The sequence below is a fragment of the Neoarius graeffei genome, chromosome 8 (genome assembly GCF_027579695.1).
Source record: "Neoarius graeffei isolate fNeoGra1 chromosome 8, fNeoGra1.pri, whole genome shotgun sequence".
NCBI lineage: Eukaryota > Metazoa > Chordata > Actinopteri > Siluriformes > Ariidae > Neoarius > Neoarius graeffei.
This window is the reverse complement of record NC_083576.1, coordinates 70,471,755-70,498,810: the sequence shown is the minus strand read 5'-3', so window position 1 is coordinate 70,498,810 and position 27,056 is coordinate 70,471,755. Positions and strand designations below refer to the sequence as shown.

Sequence of the window (27,056 nt, the reverse complement as noted above, 5' to 3'; positions counted from 1 at the left end):
AAGTGGAGCACTAAAATAGACAAGACCTCTTGAAGCTCCACTGACTTACCTGGGTCAACTATGTTCCCATTGTTTGACCCTACAAGGAGTGAAGGCTGCCACAATGAATATGTGATCCAACAGTGCAAGCTTCATCCTGTGGTTTCAATTTGCTTATGATTATGAGCCAATTTTGATCGAGTAGCACCTGACTTCAATAATATGACTTTTTAAGAAATGGACACAATGTAAATAGTTTCATAGACGAACAACATGTGGCATATCAAACCTTTTGGTATATTTTAGTAGCTACATGACAACACTTTTTTCTGAATGAAGGCAGATCTTGTGTTCAAATGAGAGCACTAGATGGAAACAAACCACACCTGTTTCATCAATATATCGTGTCATATTTTATTTAATTGTGGAATGCCGTTACACTGTGAGTTGTATTTCCAAGTGACTGGAAAGGTTTTCAATGTTCGCCATCTTATAATGCAACACTTCAAGGTCAAGTACAGTTCATCTATCTCTAATCAGATTCATTTTACCTATCGATTAGATCAATGCACACAACGTATTTCTACATATACAACACAGATACATTGATGCTGACAACAGCTGGTTTGACACAAAGACCAACATGTTCTGAGACACAACACAACTTTGGGACACAAAAAGTTTATCTACAGTCATAAATACATGGAAAGTCGCAGATCACGAATAAATTTACAAGCTAATTGAATATGCACAGTTTTTATTTCCTTCCATTTCCACAAGGATCTCGTCTCATCGTGGGGCACCTTGTTCTTGAGTATGCCATCTATTTGTTATGCGTTTGCAGTTGTCGCTTAACTATGATATTATACTCAGCCATTCTAACATGTTTACAACAAACCCTTTTGCATCTATTAACTTTTTATTGACCAGCATTAAACAGCTTCTTCCTGCCTTCCATACCAGACATGGCTTCCACGTTCTTACGCCAGTCAGTCACCTCCTCTTTCTGTGGGAAGGAAACTCGTAATGAGAAGTAATCACTTGAACACAACGTTCATGATACTGACTCATTAAGAAAACCGGATCTCCTGCTGTAGCATCATCTTAAAGCTTACCTTCTCCTCCTCTTTCTTGACTGTCTTCAGGTTGGCTTTAAAGTCTGCCTTCGATGACATTTTGGATTCAGTCAGAGCCCCCAGCATAGCATCAGCAGATTTCTTCACCCTCTTTAGTTTGGTTCTGTTCATGCTGCCCTTTATTTCTCCAATCTTCTGCGTCAGCATTTGGATCTACAGCAAAACAGTGCTTGTGTTACTGAAGATCTTCAGATTAACCCCTTCACCAGATATTTCATTATTTAGGAAATACAATGAACTATTTATTCATTACAGTGACTGTAATAGGCATAGTTCATAGCTACAAGAGTGACGAGTGTGTGTTTAGACCTACTGATTGGATCCTGCGATTTTAGAGTTAAACAATGTTTTGAATCAATGGGCTCATTGCATAAACACTTCTACATTGTCCTGAGTACTGCTCCTGCATTTCGGGTTCTTTCACTATAAATCCCACAGTGGCAGGATTTTACTGTCAGCGTCTGCAAGAAGGCCAATGATGTTCATCAACAATGCAAGTATACTTTCAAAGTCTCTTCTAGCAAGCTGAAGAAAGGCTTCAAACAATATCTTTCATCAGACACAAACAACTATGAAGATAAGAAAATACCTATTTAATATACACTCACTGGCCACTTTAATAGGAACTTGTTCTTGGCTGGCAGGAGTGGAACCCAGTGTGGTCTTCTGCTGTTGCAGAAGATACTTTTCTGCTCACTATGGTTGTAAAGAGTGATTTTATGAGTTACTGTATCCTTCCTGGAAGCTTAAACCAATCTTGCCATTTCCCTCTGTCCTCTCTTAACAAGGCATCTGTTTCCACCCACAGAACTGTTGCTCACTCAGTGTTTTTTGTTTTTCGCACCATTCTGTGTAAACTCTAGAGACTGTTGTGTGTGAAAACCCTAGGAGAGCAGAAATACTCAAACCAGTCCATCTGGCTCAAACCAACACCCATGCCACAGTGAAAGTCACACTTTGAGATCACATATATACGGTATATTTTTCCCATTCTGATGTTTGAAGTGAACGTTAACTGAAGCTCTTGATTTGTATCTGCATGATTTTATGCATTGTGCTGCTGTCAAGGGATCTGCTGATTAGATCACATAAAACAGCAGGTGTATGGGTGCACCTAATAAAGTGGCCAGTGAGTGTATATCTCATAAAAACACCCTGTATAAACGTATAAACATATGAATGAGTGAGAGCAAACTGAAGAGTTACTCTACTGCATTTATGAATGTAAACAATGCAAACGCTGCACTATTTCATAGCAGAATTGCATCATAGCAATGAACCCAAGTTGTCCATTGTCCTATAAACATGTGCTTTTATGTTCATTACTCGCCCAACCTTAGACACACTGGTGCACAGTAATGCAGAGCATTTTTTAAGGATTTTCCACTAGGAGACCAGCTGGTCTGGGCAATACAATCACAGGCCCCAGAGTCCATGCGGCTGCACCACTGCGGCAGATTCTGTGATGCAAAGTGGTTCACCAATCACCATACAGGCAAACACACTACAGTGACTACACAGCTATCAAGAGCAATTACCAAGCACATGTTATGTCAAAGACACTCAAAGTTACACAGTAATGACATTGGATTCTGACATCAGCCATCTCAGCAACCAAATTTTAGTTTTGTTTTTCTTAATCAACATGATCTTGTGTGTATATCTTATAACATAGATCTTCATTTTCCTTGTTAAATGTATACTTACAAGGTACTTGGTTAATTAATTGCAACTGATTGAACCAAATGATAAGACATAACTTGGTTTAAAATTTGGTCTCCCAGTGAAGCTGGTTTGGCATTGACTAGGAGACCAAATCTGACCACTGGGAGACCATTTGGTCTCCCAGTAACTATGTTAAAAAAATGCTCTGCAGTAATGTCTGGTAGTGATGTTAGATAGGAGGCTAAAAGCTAATACTGTATCTATCAGCAGCTCGATAATAAAACTATTAGGACTGAGCAATACTTTATATCAGAAGTTCTCATTAGTGGCATAATAAGAGTGATTCATGTTTTTAAGTGGTTCAAGTCTGCATTGCCATACTGGGGTTATGCCATGTTTTCTCAGAATATGAAAAATGGTCAACAGAAAAGCTGCATTCCTTTTATTCAAATAAAAAAAGACCAAACTTATGGTTATGCCAGCTTTTCTTTTTGGATCATTTGTATTTTAATTGGACAATGTATGTTTTAATAGGCATTTTGGGGGCAAAAGGACTAAATAATCCACATTGTACATGTTCATTACACTCATGACTATATATATATATATATATATATATATATATATATATATATATATATATATATATATATATATATATATACAACCCCGATTCCAAAAAAGTTGGGACAAAGTACAAATTGTAAATAAAAATGGAATGCAATAATTTACAAATCTCAAAAACTGATATTGTATTCGCAATAGAACATAGACAACATATCAAATGTCGAAAGTGAGACATTTTGAAATTTCATGCCAAATATTGGCTCATTTGAAATTGCATGACAGCAACACATCTCAAAAAAGTTGGGACAGGGGCAATAAGAGGCTGGAAAAGTTAAAGGTACAAAAAAGGAACAGCTGGAGGACCAAATTGCAACTCATTAGGTCAATTGGCAATAGGTCATTAACATGACTGGGTATAAAAAGAGCATCTTGGAGTGGCAGTGGCTCTCAGAAGTACAGTAAAGATGGGAAGAAGATCACCAATCCCCCTAATTCTGCGCCGACAAATAGTGGAGCAATATCAGAAAGGAGTTCGACAGTGTAAAATTGCAAAGAGTTTGAACATATCATCATCTACAGTGCATAATATCATCAAAAGATTCAGAGAATCTGGAAGAATCTCTGTGCGTAAGGGTCAAGGCCGGAAAACCATACTGGGTGCCCATGATCTTTGGGCCCTTAGACGGCACTGCATCACATACAGGCATGCTTCTGTATTGGAAATCACAAAATGGGCTCAGGAATATTTCCAGAGAACATTATCTGTGAACACAATTCACCGTGCCATCCGCCGTTGCCAGCTAAAACTCAATAGTTCAAAGAAGAAGCCGTATCTAATGATCCAGAAGCGCAGATGTCTTCTCTGGACCAAGGCTCATTTAAATTGGACTGTGGCAAAGTGGAAAACTGTTCTGTGGTCAGACTAATCAAAATTTGAAGTTCTTTATGGAAATCAGGGACGCCGTGTCATTCGGACTAAAGAGGGGAAGGACGACCCAAGTTGTTATCAGCGCTCAGTTCAGAAGCCTGCATCTCTGATGGTATGGGATTGCATTAGTGCATGTGGCATGGGCAGCTTACACATCTGGAAAGACACCATCAATGCTGAAAGGTATATCCAGGTTCTAGAGCAACATATGCTCCCATCCAGACAACGTCTCTTTCAGGGAAGACCTTGCATTTTCCAACATGACAATGCCAAACCACATACTGCATCAATTACAGCATCATGGCTGTGTAGAAGAAGGGTCCGGGTACTGAACTGGCCAGCCTGCAGTCCAGATCTTTCACCCATAGAAAACATTTGGCGCATCATAAAACGGAAGATACGACAAAAGAGACCTAAGACAGTTGAGCAACTAGAATCCTACATTAGACAAGAATGGGTTAACATTCCTATCCCTAAACTTGAGCAACTTGTCTCCTCAGGCCCACTTTACACGGGACGGTCTGAAACAAAAACGCAAAAGTCCGTTTTCGTTCTCACTTTTTTCCGCGTCCACACGACTGTTTTCAAGGAGGAAATCTGCGTCTATACGGTGACGCATAAATGTGTGGAATTCAATTGGATGTTGTAATAGAGTGTGCCGAGCGGATGGAGTAGTCAGTCAGAATGATGGGCAAAACAAGGAAAATTCTTGTACAAAAATAGTTTTCTTTTTATTCTTAAGCCGGCAGTTAACACAAACAGGACAAACAAACAAAAAAACACTGATGACAAAACCAACCAAAAAAAAAATTCTGAGACAAAATGCCCACGCAAGCTAGACTACTCTGGCATTACTCACACAGAGCTCAAGTCACGCGTCCTCTCCCTGCAGAGGCCATCTCCTGAATGAACAGTGCAGCGCATATTTAAAAGACTACGGCACAGTCTTAACACAATTAAAATCAATCAACACATCTAGACAGATTTTAACAGTTCTAAACATTTTCACTGCATGCATTACACTCCTACAACAATGTGCAGACCTTAAATATTACAACAAACACTTACGTAAGATTTTTAGACCATTTCTCTCCGCTCTAATGAGCTGCTTTCCCGCGCATCGCGGAAGAAACCTTGAAAAGCGCTTTCAGACCCGCATTCTGCTTTGGTCCCGCACCCGGAAGACTACAGCAGGTAAATGGCTACAAACATTTCTGGCTGATGTTAGATAAACTCTAGCAGAAAAGGATTCAGATGTTAAACGTGCACACTTAATGAATCTTTACACGCTATTGTTTATAGTGAAAACTAATAAATGCTTGCGCTGTTTAAACCTGTGTCGCATCTTTTACTATGAACACATGGACCAAACATTTCAGGTTTACATATCTAAAAGTTGTAACAAATGTACTCGTAACAAAACATACTTGTAAAGCCCCCATTACCAAACCCACAACAAACATACAACACAGATTGTATTTGGAATGTCTTTGCAACTGTGGTTTAGTCCATTGCACTTGACCATTGAAACATGACCAGCGGGAGGAACCGCTGTTTAGTGACAGACGCATTGCGCTCTGTCACAGATGTGCATGCCAGGCGGTGCTGTGAAAGACCTCCGCTATGTCTGCACGCATGCGCAACGTCTTCCGTCTTGTCTGATCTGCACATCTGCGCCACGAAAGCTTTGACTACTCTGGCTATGGTAAGTAAGAAAGTAAAAAAGTAAGAGCATGCTATACCCGCCTCTGTTCATTAACGGTATATGTGCAGATTCGGTATAGGTGTTCGAAGGACTCCTGGACGTTTATTAAAGCTGCCAGAGCAGCTTGAAGGTCCGTTGGATCGATGTAATCAGACATGCTCTTACTTTTTTACTTACTTTCTTACTTCCCGGGCTGGCATGTACAGTATATGACATATGTATGACGTAAACGCGTACCCGACGTGAGCAGATCCGAGCAGAGTTTCGCGTATTGGGTAGTTTAGACGGCTATGCAACGGGGCTGTTTTTAAACTTATCCACTTTGGAAGGCGTTTTCAATTTTTTCCGTTTTTCAGCCTCGGAAACGCCGTCCCCGTGTAGACGAAAGGCACTTCCGATAAAATATTTAGTCGTTTTTACCCGACGGCGTCCTCGTGTAAACGGGCCCTCAGTCCCCAGACGTTTACAGACTGTTGTAAAGAGAAAAGGGGCTGTCTCACAGTGGTAAACATGGCCTTGTCCCAACTTTTTTGAGATGTGTTGTTGTCATGAAATTTAAAATCACCTAATTTTTCTCTTTAAATGATACATTTTCTCAGTTTAAACATTTGATATGTCATCTATGTTCTATTCTGAATAAAATATGGAATTTTGAAACTTCCACATCATTGCATTCCGTTTTTATTTACAATTTGTACTTTGTCCCAACTTTTTTGGAATCGGGGTTTTGTGTGTATATATATATATATATATATATATATATATATATATATATATATATATATATATATATATATATATATATATATATATATATATATAATCTGCCTTCTCAAGCACTGTAGATGTCATGTGAAAAATACCAGCCCAAATATAGATTAAATTTAGGGTAGGGAGAGTTTCACTCTGTGTAAAAAGTTGATCCGACTGTCACTGATAGGCTTTATGAATCTACAGTCTGGGCTAGAAAGAAATCAGCCCCAGCCTTTGTTCTTCATACTGTACCATTCTGTGTATACAGGGTGTCCCAGAAAAATGTACTCACATTTTGACTTCTCATAACTCATTGGAGTTTTCATTTCTTTTCAGATCAAATTAACCCTAATATTGGCCAAAGTACGACCAAGTTTTGAAGAAAGAAAATTTACCATAAAGTGCTACTGGAAGCATGAAAACATCATGGAAATGCAAAGACAATTTAGAAGACATTTTCACCAATGCAACGCACCATCTGAGATAAGTTTGAATCAGATGGAACTGTGCATGACGTCCATAAGGAGCATTCAGGAAGACCACGGTCATCAACCAGCCCCCCAAAGGAAAATCAATTGCTGGAAACCCTCAACCGATCCCCACAGAAATCTGTACGACAAATGGCTCGTGAGACAGGAATCCCAAAATCAAGCGCCCATTGCATTTTGAAGCGAGTTCATTGGAAATCCTACATTCCAACATTAATCCACACTCTAAATGAAGACGATCCTGAATGAGTAAATTTTTTTTGAGACACCCTGTATTTCTTACAACTACTCTATTGGTGGTGCTGTTGCATTGGTTCCACAAAAATCCACTTTAAGACAAATAGACTGATGTTGATGCCAGAAAATGAAACCTTATCTTGATGTGTTTTTATTGCAGCCCTGTTAGTAAATTTTCATCAGTACCTCCTTTTCATTTTTGGACACTTTAATTTCAAGGTCATATCGTGCTTCATCAACGGTCCCTATCTTGCAGTGCAGTTCTTTGCAAAGCTCCTGTGAAGAAATTTTTTGAGAAATAATCAGCAGTCAGGATTTTACAAAGCTCTATCACATACACTACTCGCAGTCGTGTGAGACATTGTGTCTACCTGCAGTTCCTGTACAGACAGTCCAGACAGTTTGAGTGGAGGGACGCTCTCGTTTAGGGTACTCTCCCTATCACGCTTGCTCTGCTCTTTTTCAGCTATAAGCATAGCCACTGCCTTCTTCAGCAGCTTGCCCTGTTGAAGAAAGATTTAAACAGTGAGATGGTGATACTGGGCGGCATGGTGGTGTAGTGGTTAGCACTGTCGCCTCACAGCAAGAAGGTCTGGGTTCGAGCCCCGTGGCCGGCAAGGGCCTTTCTGTGTGGAGTTTGCATGTTCTCCCCGTGTCTGTGTGGGTTTCCTCCGGGTGCTCCGGTTTCCCCCACAGTCCAAAGACATGCAGGTTAGGTTAACTGGTGACTCTAAATTGACCGTAGGTGTGAATGTGAGTGTGAATGGTTGTCTGTGTCTATGTGTCAGCCCTGTGATGACCTGGCGACTTGTCCAGGGTGTACCCCGCCTTTCGCCCGTAGTCAGCTGGGATAGGCTCCAGCTTGCCTGCGACCCTGTAGAACAGGATAAAGCGGCTAGAGATAATGAGATGAGATGGTGATACTGAACAAATACAGATTCACTAGCCAGGCACACAGTGCAATCATTTGAGTTGTGCCACAGTGCTGTTGAATTCTTGATTCTGATTGGTCTCTCTCTCTCTCTCTCTCTCTCTCTCTCTCTATATATATATATATATATATATATATATATATATATGTGTATATGTGTGTGTGTGTGTTGGTTAACTTTCTATGACAGCATTTCTGAGAGTAGTGCCAACTAAAAATAATATGTTATTATATTTAACAGTCATTCCACGAAATTGAGTCGTACGTGAGCTGATAGCCAATGAGGCGCGTAGCACTGATTTGGATATAAGCCATATACGATGAGCTTGAGTGGAATAACTGCTTTATTCTATCCACATTCACTGGATTTTGAGGAATGGAGCATTTTTATTTTTATTTTTTGCAAATTCGATAAATAAAAACTTTACACAAAACATCTGACAAAATCATTTCCATTTAGAATGTAAAGAAACCAGTGAAATGACAGTAGCAGTTTGTGAAAAATGCTAGAATAATAATAATTCTTGAAAAATAAAAAAGATACATTCTTACCATCAAATACTTTTATTCCATATTTTGTTGCTTTTTTTGTGGGTCTTGTTTTCAAGTAGAGTTTTTATTTCATCCGCAGTTGGTTCAGCAACGTCAAAGTCCCTTCCCACACCATGTAGCGCCAATCTCCGTTTCCCTCAGCCTCTTACATAGCTAGGGTTACAGTGGGGGGGGCTAGTCCTCTGGTAACCGCAAGAGTTTGACTCCCCACTTGCATCTGTATTGCAGCATGCCTTGCCAGAGGTACCATTTTTATGATGGTCTTTGGTATGACCCGACTGTGAATAGAACTCACAATCTCCCGATCGAGAGGCGGACACGTTAACCACTAGGCCAACTCATGGTGTTCAGGAATGTGCTCTGCCATTTTGTTTTTTCTCTACTCATGGTATACAAGCTGATAGATAGCCTAGTAGTAGAGTAGCCAATCAGAGCGTACAATTGCTCATATCCAGTGAATGTGGATAGAATAACATACATTATCATCTCTATAGGAACCATTCATTGAGATGGAATTGTATGGCAGATGCTCTCCATAACCTAAGGTTAAAATAATGTTTTGCTATTTAACCAAGAAAATCATATAATCATGGATATGATGAAGCTTGCTTTAAAGAGACACTTGTTGCACATTTATGAAAGGAGTCACCTGTATCAGTGCTTTATAACAGTCAGTAAACTTTCCAACATAACAAGCTGCAGGTTAATTATTATTATCTCATCTCATCTCATTATCTCTAGCCGCTTTATCCTGTTCTACAGGGTCGCAGACAAGCTGGAGCCTATCCCAGCTGACTACGGGCGAAAGGCGGGGTACACCCTGGACAAGTCGCCAGGTCATCACAGTATTATTATTATTATTATTATTATTAACTTCAAGAGGGGGCGGCACGGTGGTGTAGTGGTTAGCGCTGTCGCCTCACAGCAAGAAGGTCCTGGGTTCGAGCCCTGGGGCCGGCGAGGGCCTTTCTGTGTGGAGTTTGCATGTTCTCCCCGTGTCCGCGTGGGTTTCCTCCGGGTGCTCCGGTTTCCCCCACAGTCCAAAGACATGCAGGTTAGGTTAACTGGTGACTCTAAATTGACCATAGGTGTGAATGTGAGTGTGAATGGTTGTCTGTGTCTATGTGTCAGCCCTGTGATGACCTGGCGACTTGTCCAGGGTGTACCCCGCCTTTCGCCCGTAGTCAGCTGGGATAGGCTCCAGCTTGCCTGCGACCCTGTAGAAGGATAAAGCGGCTAGAGATAATGAGATGAGATGAATGAATAGTTGAAAATTTGTTGTGGACGTAATAGAAATAAAACATTTCTGGATGTGCTATTATTGAAAACTAATTCACTTCAAGACGGGATCACACACCCCATTGTGGATTATTTTCCTATAACGGGATGCACGCCCTGTCATGTTTTATTCCTGACATAAAAAAATACAGTACAGTTTATAAGGATGGGACTCACTTTTAGGAGTAGCCGGCGTGTGGCTGAGATCTTGTTCTTTTTCTGAAAGTGAAAAAAAGGAAATGTGTTATTGTTTAAATGAAACATGAAAGAATGGTATTTATAACTACCAGGAATGAATGAGGAACTCTAGTTAAACTAATACAAAAGGTATAGTATGTAACTACGGGTATGTGAGAAATTAAATGTATAATTGAATCCACAACTGGATGGGTCCTGGGACTTAACGTGGTTAAAAGTGATTTTTAAAATTGCATGCCATTGTAATGTAAAGCAATGGAGAAGTAGAAGAGTTCAGGGTTCAACTTACAGGTCTGTGCATGTATGTAAAGGGGAAAAGAAAACAAAAAATAAGGGAGAGCAAATACTGATTAATCGAATAAACATTTCATTGACTAATATTCATTGTTATGATTGTATAATCAGCATCAGGTTGTCACATTACCCTTCAGACATAGTTCTCTTTGTGCCTTTGAAGAAAAAGAAAGCACAGTGTTACTGTTGCTGATTTACCAAGATGACATAAAGCAAGTCTGTCAAATTTTAGAAAGCCATGAGGACAACTGTATCTTAGTTCCAACAGACCGAATATAGATCTGTAGAGTAGCACATGATGTTCTCTGTCCTGTTCTGTATATTTGTTCACGTTATATTGTCGTTGCTTAATTGAAGGCCAGGAGCTGCAATAATTTTTCCTGTCTGGCTATATTTGAACATTGCTACCGTTCCTTCCTCTGTCCCAGATATGATAGCAGCTGCAGCCTTGAAGCTGCCGGATGACAACCAGGCCTACCATAAAATCTTGGCTACCAGGATTGAAATCTTAATAGAGGGAACAATACAACAGGAACCAGTTTTTCTTTTGTCCTTGCAACCCAAGAAGGTTGTCAGACTCTTAGAAGGTTATGGACTCTTCTCCCATTTTACTTGTTCTTTTAGATAATCCAACACACAGTTCCTGCTTAAAATTAGTAAGGTCAGTCATTTGTTGAAGAAACTGCACCCATGCCAACACCTTTCAGCTAGTGAGTGACAGGCGATTATGCCAGCACAAAAAATCAGAGCTAATAATGGAGTGGATACAAGGGTCTTGAGCATGGCCGTAACTACCATTGAGGACACCGAGGTCATGTCCTCGGTATTTTTTTCAGAAATTTCAAATTGGTCTACACTGAATTCGAGTAGTGATCAATGTAAAACGCAGCGTCCACATCCACGTCATCTGTATTTCCCCCCAATAAAATTCACATTTGTCTAATGTCATCTGAAATCTCTCAGCCTCTATCCCTATCATTGCCGTGTCTAACGCAGCGTCACGCGACGTAGCCTATACTAGTGTCGGCCGGGGAAGTTGGGTTTTGGATAAAACAGGCAGGGTGTAGTCTACGCTCTATCACATATCACATATACCTAACCTAACGTAGGCTAATAGTCACATAGCATTATAGAGCTTTACCCGAGTGCAAAATGAAAAAGTTGCAACAAACTAAATTAAGGTTTGGACAGTCAACAGAAGAGCAGGGAAAGAGAAGGAGGGAAGGTGAGAAAATATTGTCAGTGCAGTGGCAGACCGTTCAGCGGTGTCATGCCAACTTTCCAAGAGGAAACGTTTCATTTTCATTGCCTCTTACATTTTAGTTAGCATTTTGAGAAACATTCAAAACTACGTTGTCACAGGCAGCCCTGTGCAGGGCTGAGTAAACGGGCTTGTTCGAGTAACTCTCTCTCTCTCTCTCTCTCTCTCTCATAACTCTCTCTCACTCACTCACACACACAAATACACACACACACACACACACACACACACACACACACACACACACACACACACACACACACACAAATAATACACTCTCACACACTCTCTCTAATACATAGTCTTCACACAGAACTAATAGCTCTACATTCTAATGTAATTTAAGATAATGAAATGTAAATAATGCCAATACTTCAGGTAGCTGAGCAATACACTCCGTTCAGTTTTGACTTTTATGTCAGACAAAACTCCACAGTTATGATGGCACAGTTTTAGAATTGTTAAAGTAAATGTGTTGTGAGCCAAACTTACATTACAGGCAATGGTGAGAACATTCTGTTTCAGAGAATGCATGCAAATGGATCTCAATTCAAGACAGCCAGATAGACTGATGCCTTTACATTACTGCTCAGAATGTCTCTACACATACAGACACCCACAAATAACACACAAACTCTCTCTCTCACACACACACACACACACACACACACACACACACACACACACACACACACACACACACTCACACTCACACTATCATTATAAGGTGTAATACTAAAGCTTACAATTCAGCAGTTCACACCCTTTCTGTCATGTGTATGCTGCAATGTAAATAATGTCAATACTTTAGGTAACTGGTACTTTAGGTATGTATACTCAGTTCAAGAGTTCACTACTTTTCTACTTTTATGTCAGATAAAACACCACAGTTATGGTGCCACAGTTTTAGAATTGTTAAAATAAATGTGTCCTCCACCAAATCTATCCTTATTTATTTATTTATTTATTTAAGTTGTGCCGGGGGGCTTTGGTGCTGTTAGCCATGTTTGACCTCGGTATTTGAAAAATCCTGGCTACGGCCCTGGTCTTGAGATGACTCCCCAAGGTCTCCTGTTGACACTCGTCCACAGAAGCATTGGACCTGAGGTCAAGCATTCAGGTTAAACAATGTGCCGTGTTTACTTGTAAACTTAAGGGTTCATTTGCTGATTATTTGAATTGTGTTGAAAATACTAAAATTTTATGCACAATTGCGCTTGTCCTTCATATTTGCCTAAAAGGCTTAGAGAAACAGGAAGTGCTTTATATCTCCTGGTTAGTTTTTTTTAACCACTTTTTATTTTTATTTATGACAGCAGGTATAAAACTGAACCATTTGGCAAAGTGGTTAAGAACTATTCAGAAATACCAGATGTTTAATAACGCCTGCTTTTTATGCTGATCTGGCAACCCCAGTACACCACAACCACATAATGTCCTTATATTTAACAAAGAAACTACACACACTAAACAAGACATTTTATTGTTATATCAGCAGCAATCAAGCACAAGAGGGTTTTTTAAAATATTGTATTAATATTTGCTTACAATATTACTCAAATAGTTTTATTAGAGTGAAAAAAAACCAAACAAAACTGGGGTTCTAATAGCAAATTAGCTGTATTAACTGCTTAATTAACACATTTATCTTTGACCCTGAATGTGCATTTCCTCTTTAGTTTTCAGCTGTCTCATTATTTCACAGTGAGTTTTAAATCACAATTTGTGCCACATGCAGAGCAGATTTAGCTGATAGACAGTCTAAAGGACAGTTTATTCAATGATCAAGCTTACCTACGAGCACATTGTGTACCTCCTCATTGCGTAAATCTGATGCCATTTGGGTCTAGTTACATTCCTCCATTCAGGATTGCTGACTAGTATTTAATATCACACTTTCCCTCAAAATTAGCCTCAGCAAACTGTTCAATGCTCATATACTCTTGACAATCCTTGTACAATTCCTACTATATCATACATAGACTCTCAGAAATAAAGGACCTGTACTTATTATTGACACTGGAGTGGCTCCATGTTTTTTATCTTTAGTATGTAGAGTTTATCTTTTATTTGGGAAGGTGCATGTGTTGCACCATTAATTATTATCATTATTATTATTATTATTTTTGTAGTAAAGCTTTTAGACTAAAAGGTCCTTCAGGTCTAATTGTGTACATGGTATACTTAAATAGCCTACATACTGGTACCACCCCAGCAACAAGGAACAATCCAATTTAGTACTTTAACTTCTCAGAGTGTAAGGTTTCAAGACAAATGATATTATCCCCTGCAAAGTCCTCAAGGTTGTTGTAAGTATAATAGTTGCATCATAATCAATCCAGCCAGCTAATATTCTTTGACACCAGCTCATATTTAGCCTTATTAGACAAGTCATGATCCAAACCTACCTTGACCTCGGTGAGAAAGTGGGAGAGTGAGCTGTGTGGCGAGGCCAGAGAAGAAAAGGCATTTTATGATTTTTGGATGATAGATTTATGGTTCGAATGCTCACTTGTGAATGGCTAACCAAAATAGAGCTGTTGAATTATTTCTGTTATGCATCTGTGTCCCTTTCACGTGTGCATTGGCATGGGGGGGGCATGTCCTTCATCGCTGACTCCATGACTCTGCTATTTAGTGTGGTATTCATATGGGGCTCTAAACATCACTCCTCACTCACTCAGTCACACACACATAAAAATCATCATAAATGTATAAAAACAAGCACAACCATGCATCATTCAATGTTTAACATTCTGTAAACATTCAAGCAAATAAGATCAAATCACATAACTACATACTGTAATTGTAACACACGCAAATCAAATTCATGTCAATATTTAATAGCCCTTATCACCAAAGGTTTTAAATTGAATGACCTTGTAAATACTGAGAAATTAAGAGGCGTCCATTATGACCAGTCGTGCCTCTGATGACCATAAATGCAGAATGTGTTCAGCTGGTATGTACCCTGCATAGCTGTAGAAATGCACTGAGGGTAAGATATAATTCAAGGGCCCTTATCTACACTACCGTTCAAAAGTTTGGGGTCACTTTGAAATGTCCTTATTTTTGAAAGAAAAGCACTGTTCTTTTCAATGAAGATCACTTTAAACTAATCAGAAATACACTCTATACATTGCTAATGTGGTAAATGACTATTCTAGCTGCAAATGTCTGGTTTTTGGTGCAATATCTCCATAGGTGTATAGAGGCCCATTTCCAGCAACTCTCACTCCAGTGTTCTAATGGTACAATGTGTTTGCTCATTGCCTCAGAAGGCTAATGGATGATTAGAAAACCCTTGTACAATCATGTTAGCACAGCTGAAAACAGTTGAGCTCTTTAGAGAAGCTATAAAACTGACCTTCCTTTGAGCAGATTGAGTTTCTGGAGCATCACATTTGTGGGGTCGATTAAATGCTCAAAATGGCCAGAAAAATGTCTTGACTATATTTTCTATTCATTTTACAACTTATGGTGGTAAATAAAAGTGTGACTTTTCATGGAAAACACAAAATTGTCTGGGTGACCCCAAACTTTTGAACGGTAGTGTACTCACTTGTGGACTGTAACATGTTTTGGTCGTAAGTAATGTTTCTGTTATCAAACAGTACATATTCATTCATTATACTGTCAGTACACTTTTCCAACACTCACAACAATCACTTCTCGATCACCACTGATGATGAGTTATAGACATGGCAGCAAAGCAGGCTTAAATATATTAGCCCCAAGGCACACGAAATCTAAATGGCATTTCACCGTGTGTCATTAGATAGGCTGCGTATCTACAGTTTGGGCTAAAAAGAAATCAGCCCCAGCCTCTACTTCATACAATTCAGCATGTTTTTACTTACATCCTTTGCTAACAATGTAAATATAAAAGATTAAACCTTATATTATTTTTTTTAAATCATGATTGTCTGAATGTGTGTTTGATTTCCTTTGTTCAATTGATTCAAAAATATTCAAGATTATAAAAGTACAACTACAGAAGCTTAATAAAGACACAACGCTTGTGTGATCCATTCAGACTCTTAGCAGAAGTGTTGTAGTCGAGTCACTAAACCTCAAGTCCGAGTCTAGTCTCGCATCCCCACTGTTCAAGTCCAAGTCATTAAAGAAAATTTCGAGTCGAGTCCACTATTGATCCAAATCAAGTTTATTTTTATAGCACTTTTAACAATAGACATTGTCGCAAAGCAGCTTTACAGAGTTTTAATGACATGAACTAATTTTATCCCTGATCTATCCCTAGTGAGCAAGCCTGTGGCGACAGTGGCAAGGAAAAACTCCCTCAGACGACATGAGGAAGAAACTTTGAGAGGAACCAGACTCAAAAGGGAACCCATCCTCATTTGGTTGATAACAGACAATATGATAACATTTTTAACAGTTTTAACATGAAGTCTGTTTTGTTGAAGTTATAAACTCTTCATTGATGGAAACTTGTGTGCAAAACTGTTCATAAACAACTGCAGTCCTAAAGTTAGCAAGTCAACTGTAGTCCTCAGCCATAAAAACATTACTGTAAGTGTCCAGAGCATCTTCCAAGTGTGACTTTCAACTGTCCATATGGGGCTGTCCTTCACAGGAGCGATGTGTTGAGACTCCAGCCAGATGTAGGGCATCAGGATGGATCAGGCAGGTCCGAGGAGCAGAAGAGGTCAGCATCTCGATCTCAGGATTGACATGTAACTCAGAGGGAAAAAGAAAGAGAGAGAAAAGAAAAGAAAAGAAAGAAGAGAGAGAAAACACAGGTTGTTAGGTATGCCCAATGTCACCTGATGAGTAAGAATAGTATACATTTTGTGCTGAGTGCAAGCAGGGACACCGGCAAAACTAACTATGACAGCATAACTAAAAGGGGAGAGCTAGAAGGTAACACAGGAATGAGGGAGCCCTGAGACATAAAGCAGCCAGCCACTACACCGTCAACAAACTCGAGTGAGCAAGTGAGTGGGGGACTGGCAGCATCCATACATCCCAGTTTACCAAAACACTCTATGCCTGAGGACCCTCCAGATCTACTCCTTTACTGAATAAAATTAACAAAAGGCTTGACTAAACAGATGTGTTTTCAGCCTAGACTTAAATGCTGGGACTGTGTCTGATTCCCGAACACCACTTGGAAGGCTGTTCCATAACTGTGGGGCTTTGTAAGAAAAGGCTCTGCCCCCTGATGTAGCCTTTACTATAGGAGGTACCAGCAGACAGCCTGCACCTTTTGATCTAAGTAGGCTTGGCGGGTCATAAAGGCCCAGAAATTTGCTCAGGTACTGTGGTGCGAGACCATTCAGTGCTTTAAAGGTCAATAGTAGTATTTTATAAACAATATGAAATTTTATTGGGAGCCAATGCAGTGTGGATAAGCCAGGGGTGATATGGTCATATTTTCTAGTTCTAGTAAGGACTCTTGCTGCTGCATTTTGAACTAACTGGAGCTTGTTTATGCACTTATTGGAACATCCAGACAGTAAGGCATTACAGTAATCCAACCTGGAGGTAACAAAAGCATGAACTAGTTTTTCTGTGTCGTGTAGTGACATTAAATTCCTTATCTTAGCAATATTTCTGAGATGACAGAAAGCTATCCAGGTAATGTTATTGATATGAGTTTCAAATGAAAGACTGGGGTCAATAATCACCCTGAGGTCTTTTACTGCTGCACGTGAAGAAACAGAAAGGCCATCCAGAGTTACTGTGTAATCAGAAAACCTACTTTTAGCGATCAGTTAAATAAGAGCTGAGCCAGGAGAGGGCCGTTCCCTTAACTCCCACAACATTTTCTAGTCTATCCAAAAGAATGGAATGATCAGTGATATCAAATGCTGCACTAAGGTCAAGCAACACAAGCAGCAAGACACAGTCCTGATCAGATGCCAACAGTAGGTCATTTACTACTTTAACCAGAGCTGTCTCTGTGCTATGATCAGGTCTGAATCCTTACTGATACATTTCATGGACATTATTCCTATGTAAATATGAGCATAACTGCTGTGCCACAGCTTTTTCTAGGATCTTGGAGATAAAGGGGAGGTTTGATATTGGCCGAATTGGACAGATGACAGGGATCAAGGTCAGGTTTTTTAATCAGGGGTTTGATAATTGCAAGTTTAAAGGATTTGGGTACATAGCCGATCCTAAGAGAAGAATTTATTATTTTTAGAAGTGGTTCAATTACTTCAGGTATTCTCTGTTTGAATAGACGTGTAGGTAAGGGATCTAATACACAAGTTGAGAATTTTGATGCAGAGATTAATGAAAGTAGTTTGATTTCTCTACGAGGAGTAAAACATTCTAATTGCTGATCTGATACAGTTATATTGTTAACTACAGGGTCACTTAAATTGCCACTTACCCGTAAGTTGTCTGACCTTAAATTAGTAGTTTGAATTTTTTGTCAGATATTTTCAATTTTGTCATTAAAAAATTCATGAAGTCATTGCGACTATATACTGCAGGTGTACATGTGTCGATAGTGGTCTTATTGCTGGTTAATGTTGCTACACTATTAAATAGGAATCTAGAATTATTTTTGTTATCTTCTATTAGGGTGGAGAGATATGTTGATCTAGCAGCACTGAGAGCTTTTATATACTTCAGGAAGCTCTCCTTCCAAGCTAATTTGATTGCTACCAATTTTGTTTGACGCCATTTACATTCCAATTTTCGAATGGTCTGTTTTAAAGTGTGAGTGTCATTGTTATACCTGGGTGCTAATTTTTTCTTTCTAATCATTTTTCTTTGAAGAGAAGCTACATTATCTAAAGTATAGCAGAACTTTGACTCTATGTATTCAGTTGCCTGATCAAGTTCTGTAGGGGCTGACAATGACCCAATCAAAGTTGATAACTCTGGGAGATCATTTATAAACCTCTGTGCAGTAGTTGCCGTGAATGTACATTTAATACAGTAGCGTGGTGAGGTGCATATATTATTACTCATACATATTTTGAATGAGATGAGATAATAATCTGAGATAACTTCAGACTGTGGAAGTGTGACAATATTTTCTACGTTTAACCCGAATATTAGTATTAGATCGAGAGTGTGACCGCCATTATGGGTTGGTCCTATGACACTCTGATTAACCCCTACTGAATCTAAAATGGACACAAACACTGTTTTCAAATGGTCTTCTGAGTGTGGCAGCGGGGATGTGGTCAAGCATCAGTCTGTGAATGGAGGGCGGAGTCAGGGAAGGTAAATGGTAGAATCACTGCTCCTGATGGGAATTAACCTGTGTTTGTGTGTCTTCCCCAGTGACCGCGCCCTATAAAGAGGAGAGGGAGAGCAGAGGAAGGAAGCTCTCCCCCAACCTGAACACTTGTGTGTGTGTGTGTGTGTGTGTGTGTGTGTGTGTGTGTGTGTGTGTGTGTGTGTGTGTGTACACGAATGAATGCGTAATGCTGAAAAGCAGAAAATAAAAGAGTTTTGAGAACTCAGTACTGGCCTGCCGTGCTTCTGTGCTCCACCCACCTGGTCAGATATTACACTGAGTTATCGAAGTGAATATTAAAATCTCCGACAACTAAAGCTTTGTCTAAGGAAATAACCAGGTCTGAGATAAAATCTGCAAATTCAGAAAGAAACTCAGAATATGGCCCCGGGGGTCTGTAAATAATAAGTAATGGAATTAACTGGGTAGACTTATTTTTCAGGGCTACATACATTATATTAGTATGAAGAACTTCAAATGTATTAAATTTATAACCAGGTTTTTGTGTTACACCTAGATAATCTTTATAAATACCTGTGATGCCTCCTCCTCTGCCAGTTTGACGAGGCTGGTGTATATAACTGTATCCAGGAGGACTAGCTTCATTTAATGCTATATATTCATTTGGCTTAATCCATGTTTCTGTTAAACACAGTACACTAAACTCCTGATCAGTGATAAGTTAATTAACAATTAGCACTTTAGATGTAAGAGATCTAATATTTAATAGCCCTACCTTTAGATCAAAGGTGCTGGCAGTGGCTGTACAGTCAGTATGATCTAATTTTATATTGATTAGGTTACTAGAACAAACTCTGAGTATTTCTACTTTTTTGTTTAGCTCGGGGAACAGACACAGTCTTGATGTAGTGGATCCTGAGTGACAACTCTGTGCAGCTAGCAGACAGTCGGTTTAGCCTGTTTGTCTGCTCCCTGGCCTTGGCTCTGGATTGTCAGACATTAACTAAACCTGTTCTGAGACTATAACCTATGCTGCAAGAAATGAAAGCAGCACCTTCCTGAGTGGGATGGATACCATCCTACCCTAACAGGCCAGCAGTGCCCTCAAAATTAGTCCAGTTATCTATAAAGCCCACACTGTTTTCAGAGCACCACCTGGACAACCAGCAGTTCAGTGACCATAACCTGCTGTAAGCTATATCGCCACGCCGCAATGGAATGGGGCCAGAACATACTACAGCATCGGACATCGCCTTTGCTAATTTAAACACCTCTACAAAGTTACTCTTATACCCCTTTTCCACCAAATCAGTTCCAGGGCTGGTTTGGGGTCAGTGCTGGTGCTGGTTCACAACTCGTTCAACTTGCGAACCAGCTGAGAACCAGTTTGCTTTTCCATAGCTCGGGGTGCTAAGGGGAGCCACGTCATTATGTCACTGTATACATCAGTTATGTTGCTGTGTTTGCATAAACCTTGGCGCGAAGTTTTGAGAAAGAAGCCTTTTGTAAAAATCACATTTTCACCATAAATCTTCTTATCCTGTTAGGAAAATTCCACATCCACAAATGTAAGTGGGGGGGAGGGAAACCCTCAATCATTGCATTTAAAAATGAAATCAATTCCTATCTGAACACTTTAATGGGACTATACAGCCAAAAAGCAGACAGGACTCTCTGCGTGCTTGCAGATTTGCATTCCTCTTTGTGATTTACTTTTTGTATTTTTGTACCCCATGTATGTTGATGTATGTATTATGATTTTTGACTTGATATAATAAAAAAAGGCGGAAAAAAAAAACTTGGCGCCAACATCGAAGCAACAACAACACGGAGAAGAAGAAGCAGCAACAACAACAATAATAATGGATGACTGCTGCTTTACTGCATCCATGATATATTGTCGCTTATTTAAAAATGGCGCCCTCTCGTGGTCTTGCTATTGTTGTTGGTCTTAACAACTCCGCCCCCCCCCCGCTGACGTAAGCAGTTCTTTCCTCTAGCCCAGCAAAGAGCTGGTGCTACCCTGGAACCGGTTTTTCTGGCCCCAGAGCCAGTTCTTTGTCAGTGGAAACAGAAAACCTGGTTCCAAACTAAGCACTGGCCCTGAACCAGCCCTGGAACTGATTTGGTGGAAAAGGGGTACAGGGTTTCCCGCAGAAAATCAGTTAGTCAAGGTGGTGACCAGGGGGAGGCGGCGTTGCCCGGGGGGCAGTGGCGGCAGCGACAGTCGAGCCGGGGGGGTTGGCCGGGTGGTGTCCTGTTAGGGCCAACAGCTTCTTTAAGGGCAACAGCCTTCTTTTATTTACTGAACTCTTTATAAATAAACAAAACAGTTAAAGTGCAATAACAAAGTGCAACAACAAGATAACAACAGACAATCAAAGTGCAATAACAAAATAATAAACAATAACAAGATAACATACAATCACACAACATATGCAAGTATTCTAGTAGTATGATACAACTTCACATAGTTGTCTGTAATCTCTGAAGGGGCACTGTTGAGTCTTGTTTGTGATTTCAGTGTTGCCAGATTGGGCGGTTTTGAATTCTTCTTTGCGGGCAAAAAATGGCTTGGGCTCGTTGACAAAAATTGGATGGGTTTGATGTTAGTTCGGTGGGTTTTTATCAGATGTTTATAAATATTTCGCACCAACATTCTGTGTGAGAATGCAGCCAGAGACACTTATATAGCCTTAAGGCCAATTTATGCTGACAACGCAGTCCTCGCAGACGGTGTCGCAGATAGCGTCTGCGTAGCCCCCCCACCCTTCGCAGACGCTCTGCGGGCACCTCCCAAAAATTGTGACCACCGCAGAAGCCTCGCAGACAGCGTCGCAGACAAGAGGGCTCTGATTGGTCCACTCTACATCCGCTGTACACGCACTTCCGCTTCCCTACTTTCCCGGTTTGGTTTGTTTTCACGACCGCCATTTTTAAAAACATGAGCGAAGATGGAGCAGCACAAGAGCGGTTGAGTGAGGAAGTACGTACATCTATACGACTCCAGTTCTAGTCATTATAAGTAACCGGAGGATAAACACTCCACTAACCACACCCACCAACTACTCCTAGCGACTTCGCGCCCCCTTGCGTTGTGGCAGTGAATAACATCGCACACGCCTATTACTCCCGGCTCAACGATAAATTACAGCTGTCTGCGAAAAGCTATCTGCGAAAGCCTTGTCGCAAGAGCATGCAGAGGCCTTTAGAAGGACTTTGATGCAGTACATTCTATGTACTATACGTCCACTAGTCTACATCCACCCAGTCAGAGATCGTGGGAATCACACGACACAGAGTGCAGTTAGTGAACGACGGCTAGTCAAGATGCCAAAGTGGGCAAAATACAAAAAAAAAAAGTACAGTATCAGGATAACAGATGAAGAAAATACATGGATGTAGACAAAAATAAATTAAGCAGAATAACTAGGACTATAAAATTAATAAAACAAACAGGATAAATAAAAAGATAAATAAATAAAAGACAAATAAAAAATAAATAACCTCAGCAATGCAGATGTTAGATTTGCATCGTAGCCTAACATCCTACATAATATTCTGCGTGTGCGTCACCTACTGGTGCAGATGATTGCAAAGTTATAATCTGATTCAACCATACGTAGCCTAGTACCAGACAGCAGATTTTTCACCTGCAGCACTGACGGTCTCATGTTGCCATTTAGAAGTTGTTTGCATTGTTGTTTGATTTGCAAATAGTATACTGGTCTTTAGCTGCATATTTTTAATTTACAAGATAGGCATCAAGTACATTTTACATTTTGTGCGGTTTTAAGTGCATTTTGGTGGGTTTTGAACATATTTTGGGCTGGAAAACGTCAGCAGTATCTGGCAACACTGATTGGGGTGGAGGTAGGTGTTTACAGGATCATAAGGGAAACAACATCTTATTTACTCTTTATAAATAAAGAAAGCAGTAACTAAGTGCAAGGTACAGCATACAATTGCACAACGTGCAAAAACACTTCTAGTCGGACACAACTTCAGATAGTTGTGTTCAGGTAGTTGTTCTGACTACTTATGGCACAGTCGGCAAGTAATGTCGCTACAGGCCATCCTATCTAACAGAATGCATGGGCACTACAGGCCATCCTATCTAACAGAATGCATGGGCACTACAGGCCATCCTATCTAACAGAATGCATGGGCACTACAGGCCATCCTATCTAACAGAATGCATGGGCACTACAGAGCCTATCTAACAGAATGCATGGGCAAGCAGTTGATAGGACACTCTAAATATGTTTAGTTTAGATGAATAATTATCTTACCTCCACATGTCCTTCCCACGCCGACGACAGGTTGTATGATATCCAGTTGTCGGATAATTAGCCTCTTCCCGTAAAAAAAAATAATGTTGGCGTAGCAACAGGTGATAGATGGCGCAGTAACATATTTAACCAGCGGATGCCACTATTCGGCCTCATCGCAATGCGGCCGTATTTTAATTGTCTATGCATGCGTGGATGCGGCAGATTTATTATTTTTTTTCCGGGGGGACGTAGTCAAGGCGGGGGGCAGTTGTTGTCAAGGCGGCCGCCCTAACTATAAAGCGCTGCGGGAAACCCTGGGGTATTAGTAACCTCAGACTGACGAAGGTGTATATCATTAGCTCCTACATGAATAACTATCTTGGAGAACTTGTGCTTGCCTAAGACCCTAAGATTACCTACTGTGTCCGGCATCCTGGCTCCCGGTATACACTGGTATACGCTACTGATCCGAGTTGAGTCCGACACAAGCCCCCGCTATCAACAGGGCAAATAACATGAGAGAGGGTTAACACTAGCTAGTTCATCAGTCAGCAAGCAAGCCCCGCTATCAACAGAACGATGAACATAGCATCTCACTTACTTCTCTGGGTGGTGTCTTGCCAAATGACAATTGAAGTTTGAGGTTGTCCTCATCAGCTCCTCGATAGTTCTTCTACATATGGAACACACAGCAGTGCATTTTTTCCCACTGCATGAGAAGTCTGTATAAGCAAAGCAGCCAATCCTAGGAGCTTCTCTCCAGGCATTTTAGCACCATTAACGTTAGTTTGTTCCTGAACATGACGTATGAACAGGTGAATGTGCATTCTCTTGCATGAAATTAGTATAAAATGTAATGTAGATATAAATATCTTATGCCAAATTATTATGGTATGTTACAAAAAATAAAGAAAAAATCCGAGTCCTCATCTCCAATTTATGAGTCTGAATGCAGTTAATGCACGAGTCCGAGTCCAAGTCCGAGTCATCAGTGCTCAAGTCCAAGTCAAGTCACGAGTCCTTAAAATCAGGGCACAAGTCGGACTCAAGTCCGAGTCCTGGACTTGAGTACTACAAGCCTGTGTAGCAGTATAGCTGTGCAGATTTGGCACACTATAATGGTTCGCTCAGCCACCATTGTAACTTCCTGGGAAGGTGAAGTTCTCCCAAAGTCTACACTGGAAAGATTTGGGGAATCTTCCTGTTCCTGCTTACTTTTGACCATAGCCATTGCCTGCTTTTCATGAGCATGTATGGCATGAGCAGGGCCGGCTCTAGGTCTTTGGCTGCCCTAGGCGAGATTGAGTTTTGGCGCCCCCCCCTCCCCCAAGAAAAAAAACCCCTCTAATAACATCTAAATAACACTTTAATCTAATCACTCTATTCTATTACTATTAAACAATGTATGGTGCATGCACAATAAACAAGAAGTCATTTTTATCTTTTTCATTATTGTTATTATTGTTATCATTATTAACATAAAGTGTCACAAAGTAAAATGACCACACAAATTCAATACATATCTCCATATAATGGGCAAAAACTCTTCCGCACCCTGTTCAAAGTGTAGTGCATGGACAATAAACAAGAAATTATTTTTAGTTTCTTTTTTGCTATTAAAAGTTAAGTCATCTCTGAAGAATTAACAAATTAAATGAATAAAAAATTCTACAATTCTAAATTGTGCAAACTTAAGCACCCTGTTAGGACATCAATGGGCTGTATTTTCAAACAAAAGTGCTATTATGGGTACTTTGTTATTGAAGTCTATTGCTGTTTGCATCTAGTTAGCTAGGCAGACATTGATTCAGGCGTCTAAAATATTAATTTGCCACTAGAATGGTTGATATGAGAGATTAGATCAGACTTACTTCTATACTTGGCTCTATTTGTTTCTTCCTGTAGCCTTCGTTTGCGCCCTTGCGCACCCGAGAGTTTGGATTTCTTCATTTAAGCACTTGTAGTCTGGGCTACTTTTTGCATTGGATAGCCATTCTCATTCCCCGATGAACACCGATCCCCCCGCCCCCCTTATAACCTATCATTGTGCATTTTTAGTAGGCATAAGGAAATCACCGACCACTACTGCGTAGGCTACACTTGTTTTTCAATCTTTTTGAGCCAGGGCGCACTTTTTTCAATGAAAAAATCTCAAGGCACATCACCAATAGAAAATGTTGACTGAAACTAAAACGCTGTTGCCAATATTTACAATATACAGTCATTCTATAATTTTCCACGGTACACTTGGTGATCTCTCACGGCACACTAGTGTTCCGCGGTACTAGAGTTCGGCAGCACAGTGGTTGAAAACACTGTATACCACTGATGCACTTGGTAACATCTCCATTCAATAACTCCATCCCTCCTTTTTGGTGGGGTTTTGGTCGCCCTTGGCGCCCCTGGGCACACTTTGCGCTCTCGGCAATTGCCTAGGTCGCCTGTAGCAATCGCCGGCTATGATTACATGGCCAAAACAGAGAATAGCCGCGGATGCACACTTGTGCGCCCGAAGACACATAGACAGGGCGAACCACTGTTGAGCGCTTATTGTTTCATGATTAACAACCACCACCCCACCCCACCCCGCTTTTTTTGACAAATCACACCCTGACTACATGCTTTGCTGTACAATTAAATTAGGCTAAGACATTATAACGCTGACTCGTTTTCAGAATAGTGGAAGTCATAATTTTTCTCCCCCCATTTCTGCGCCCCTGGATGGACGCAGCGCCCTTAGCATTTGCCTATATTGCCTATGCCACGGGCCGGCTCTGGGCATGAGCATGTATGACTACTAAAGGAACTGGTTCCCTTGGATTTACTGATGATGTGACTGCTAACTAAAGCAGCTGGATGAATTCAGAAGTATACAGGGCTAGATATTTTGCTCAGATTCAGCCAAATGCTTCAAATTTCTAATGCTTCAGAACACTTGTATTCTGTGCAGTGACAAAGAAAATCTAATTTAATCTCATCTAATCCAATCTAATTGGACTACTCACCAATCTGTATCTTGCCTAATGGTTAGAGAAGCAGCTTTGGGACCAAAAAGGTTGCTGGTTCAATTCCCTGGAGCAGCAGGACTGGCTGAAGTGCCCTTGAGTGAGGCACCTAACCCTCAACTGCTCTGGCAAGAGTGGTGGTATACCTTGTGTCTGATGAGACAAAGAAAAACTGATGATATAATTATCAGTTCGGGCAGTGCCCGGCCAAAGCAAATCTAGACTGTTTTTGTGCAGTGCAGTTCAATGAAATAATTACTGTCTGGTCTGATTAAAGTGGAACGTTCCTCTTACAAGTTACAGAAAAAGTTCATTGAATTCATGTTATACTACATGATCACAAATGTGTCTATTCTTAGTATAGCATGATCCATATTAGTGTAATCAATCAGTGAACTTACAATTATGGTCAAAACCATTTAGCAAGAACCATCTACAGTGGATATAAAAAGTGTACACACCCCGTTAAAATGATAGGGTTTGGGGGGGTGTGGTTATGGCGCTGAACTGAGCACACGTCTTTTTGTGAGCTCCTGGCGATTTTTTCTGGAAATCCTGTAAATTTTCCTTTAACTGCATAAACAGTGGTAACTATCATTTGCGGCGACATATCAGTATA

General features: G+C 40.3%; 1 protein-coding gene across 3 annotated transcripts; it reads right to left on the bottom strand.

Moving 5' to 3' along the window:
- Positions 1–368: 368 nt before the first annotated feature.
- LOC132890863 (troponin I, slow skeletal muscle-like) lies at positions 369–14,164 on the bottom strand. 3 transcript variants are annotated; one of them, XM_060928160.1, is made up of 6 exons: positions 14,123–14,164; positions 10,397–10,438; positions 7,830–7,961; positions 7,645–7,734; positions 1,095–1,268; positions 369–985 (listed from the first exon to the last, which is right to left on the bottom strand). In XM_060928160.1, exons 1-6 carry the CDS (start codon positions 14,147–14,149, stop codon positions 899–901), a joined length of 552 nt encoding a protein of 183 aa, XP_060784143.1. In that variant the 5' UTR covers positions 14,150–14,164; the 3' UTR covers positions 369–898. The 3 variants fall into 3 exon arrangements, with proteins under 3 accessions (XP_060784143.1, XP_060784144.1, XP_060784145.1); XM_060928161.1 differs by lacking the exon at positions 14,123–14,164 and adding an exon at positions 10,707–10,733; XM_060928162.1 differs by lacking the exon at positions 14,123–14,164 and adding an exon at positions 10,656–10,673.
- Positions 14,165–27,056: the final 12,892 nt, after the last annotated feature.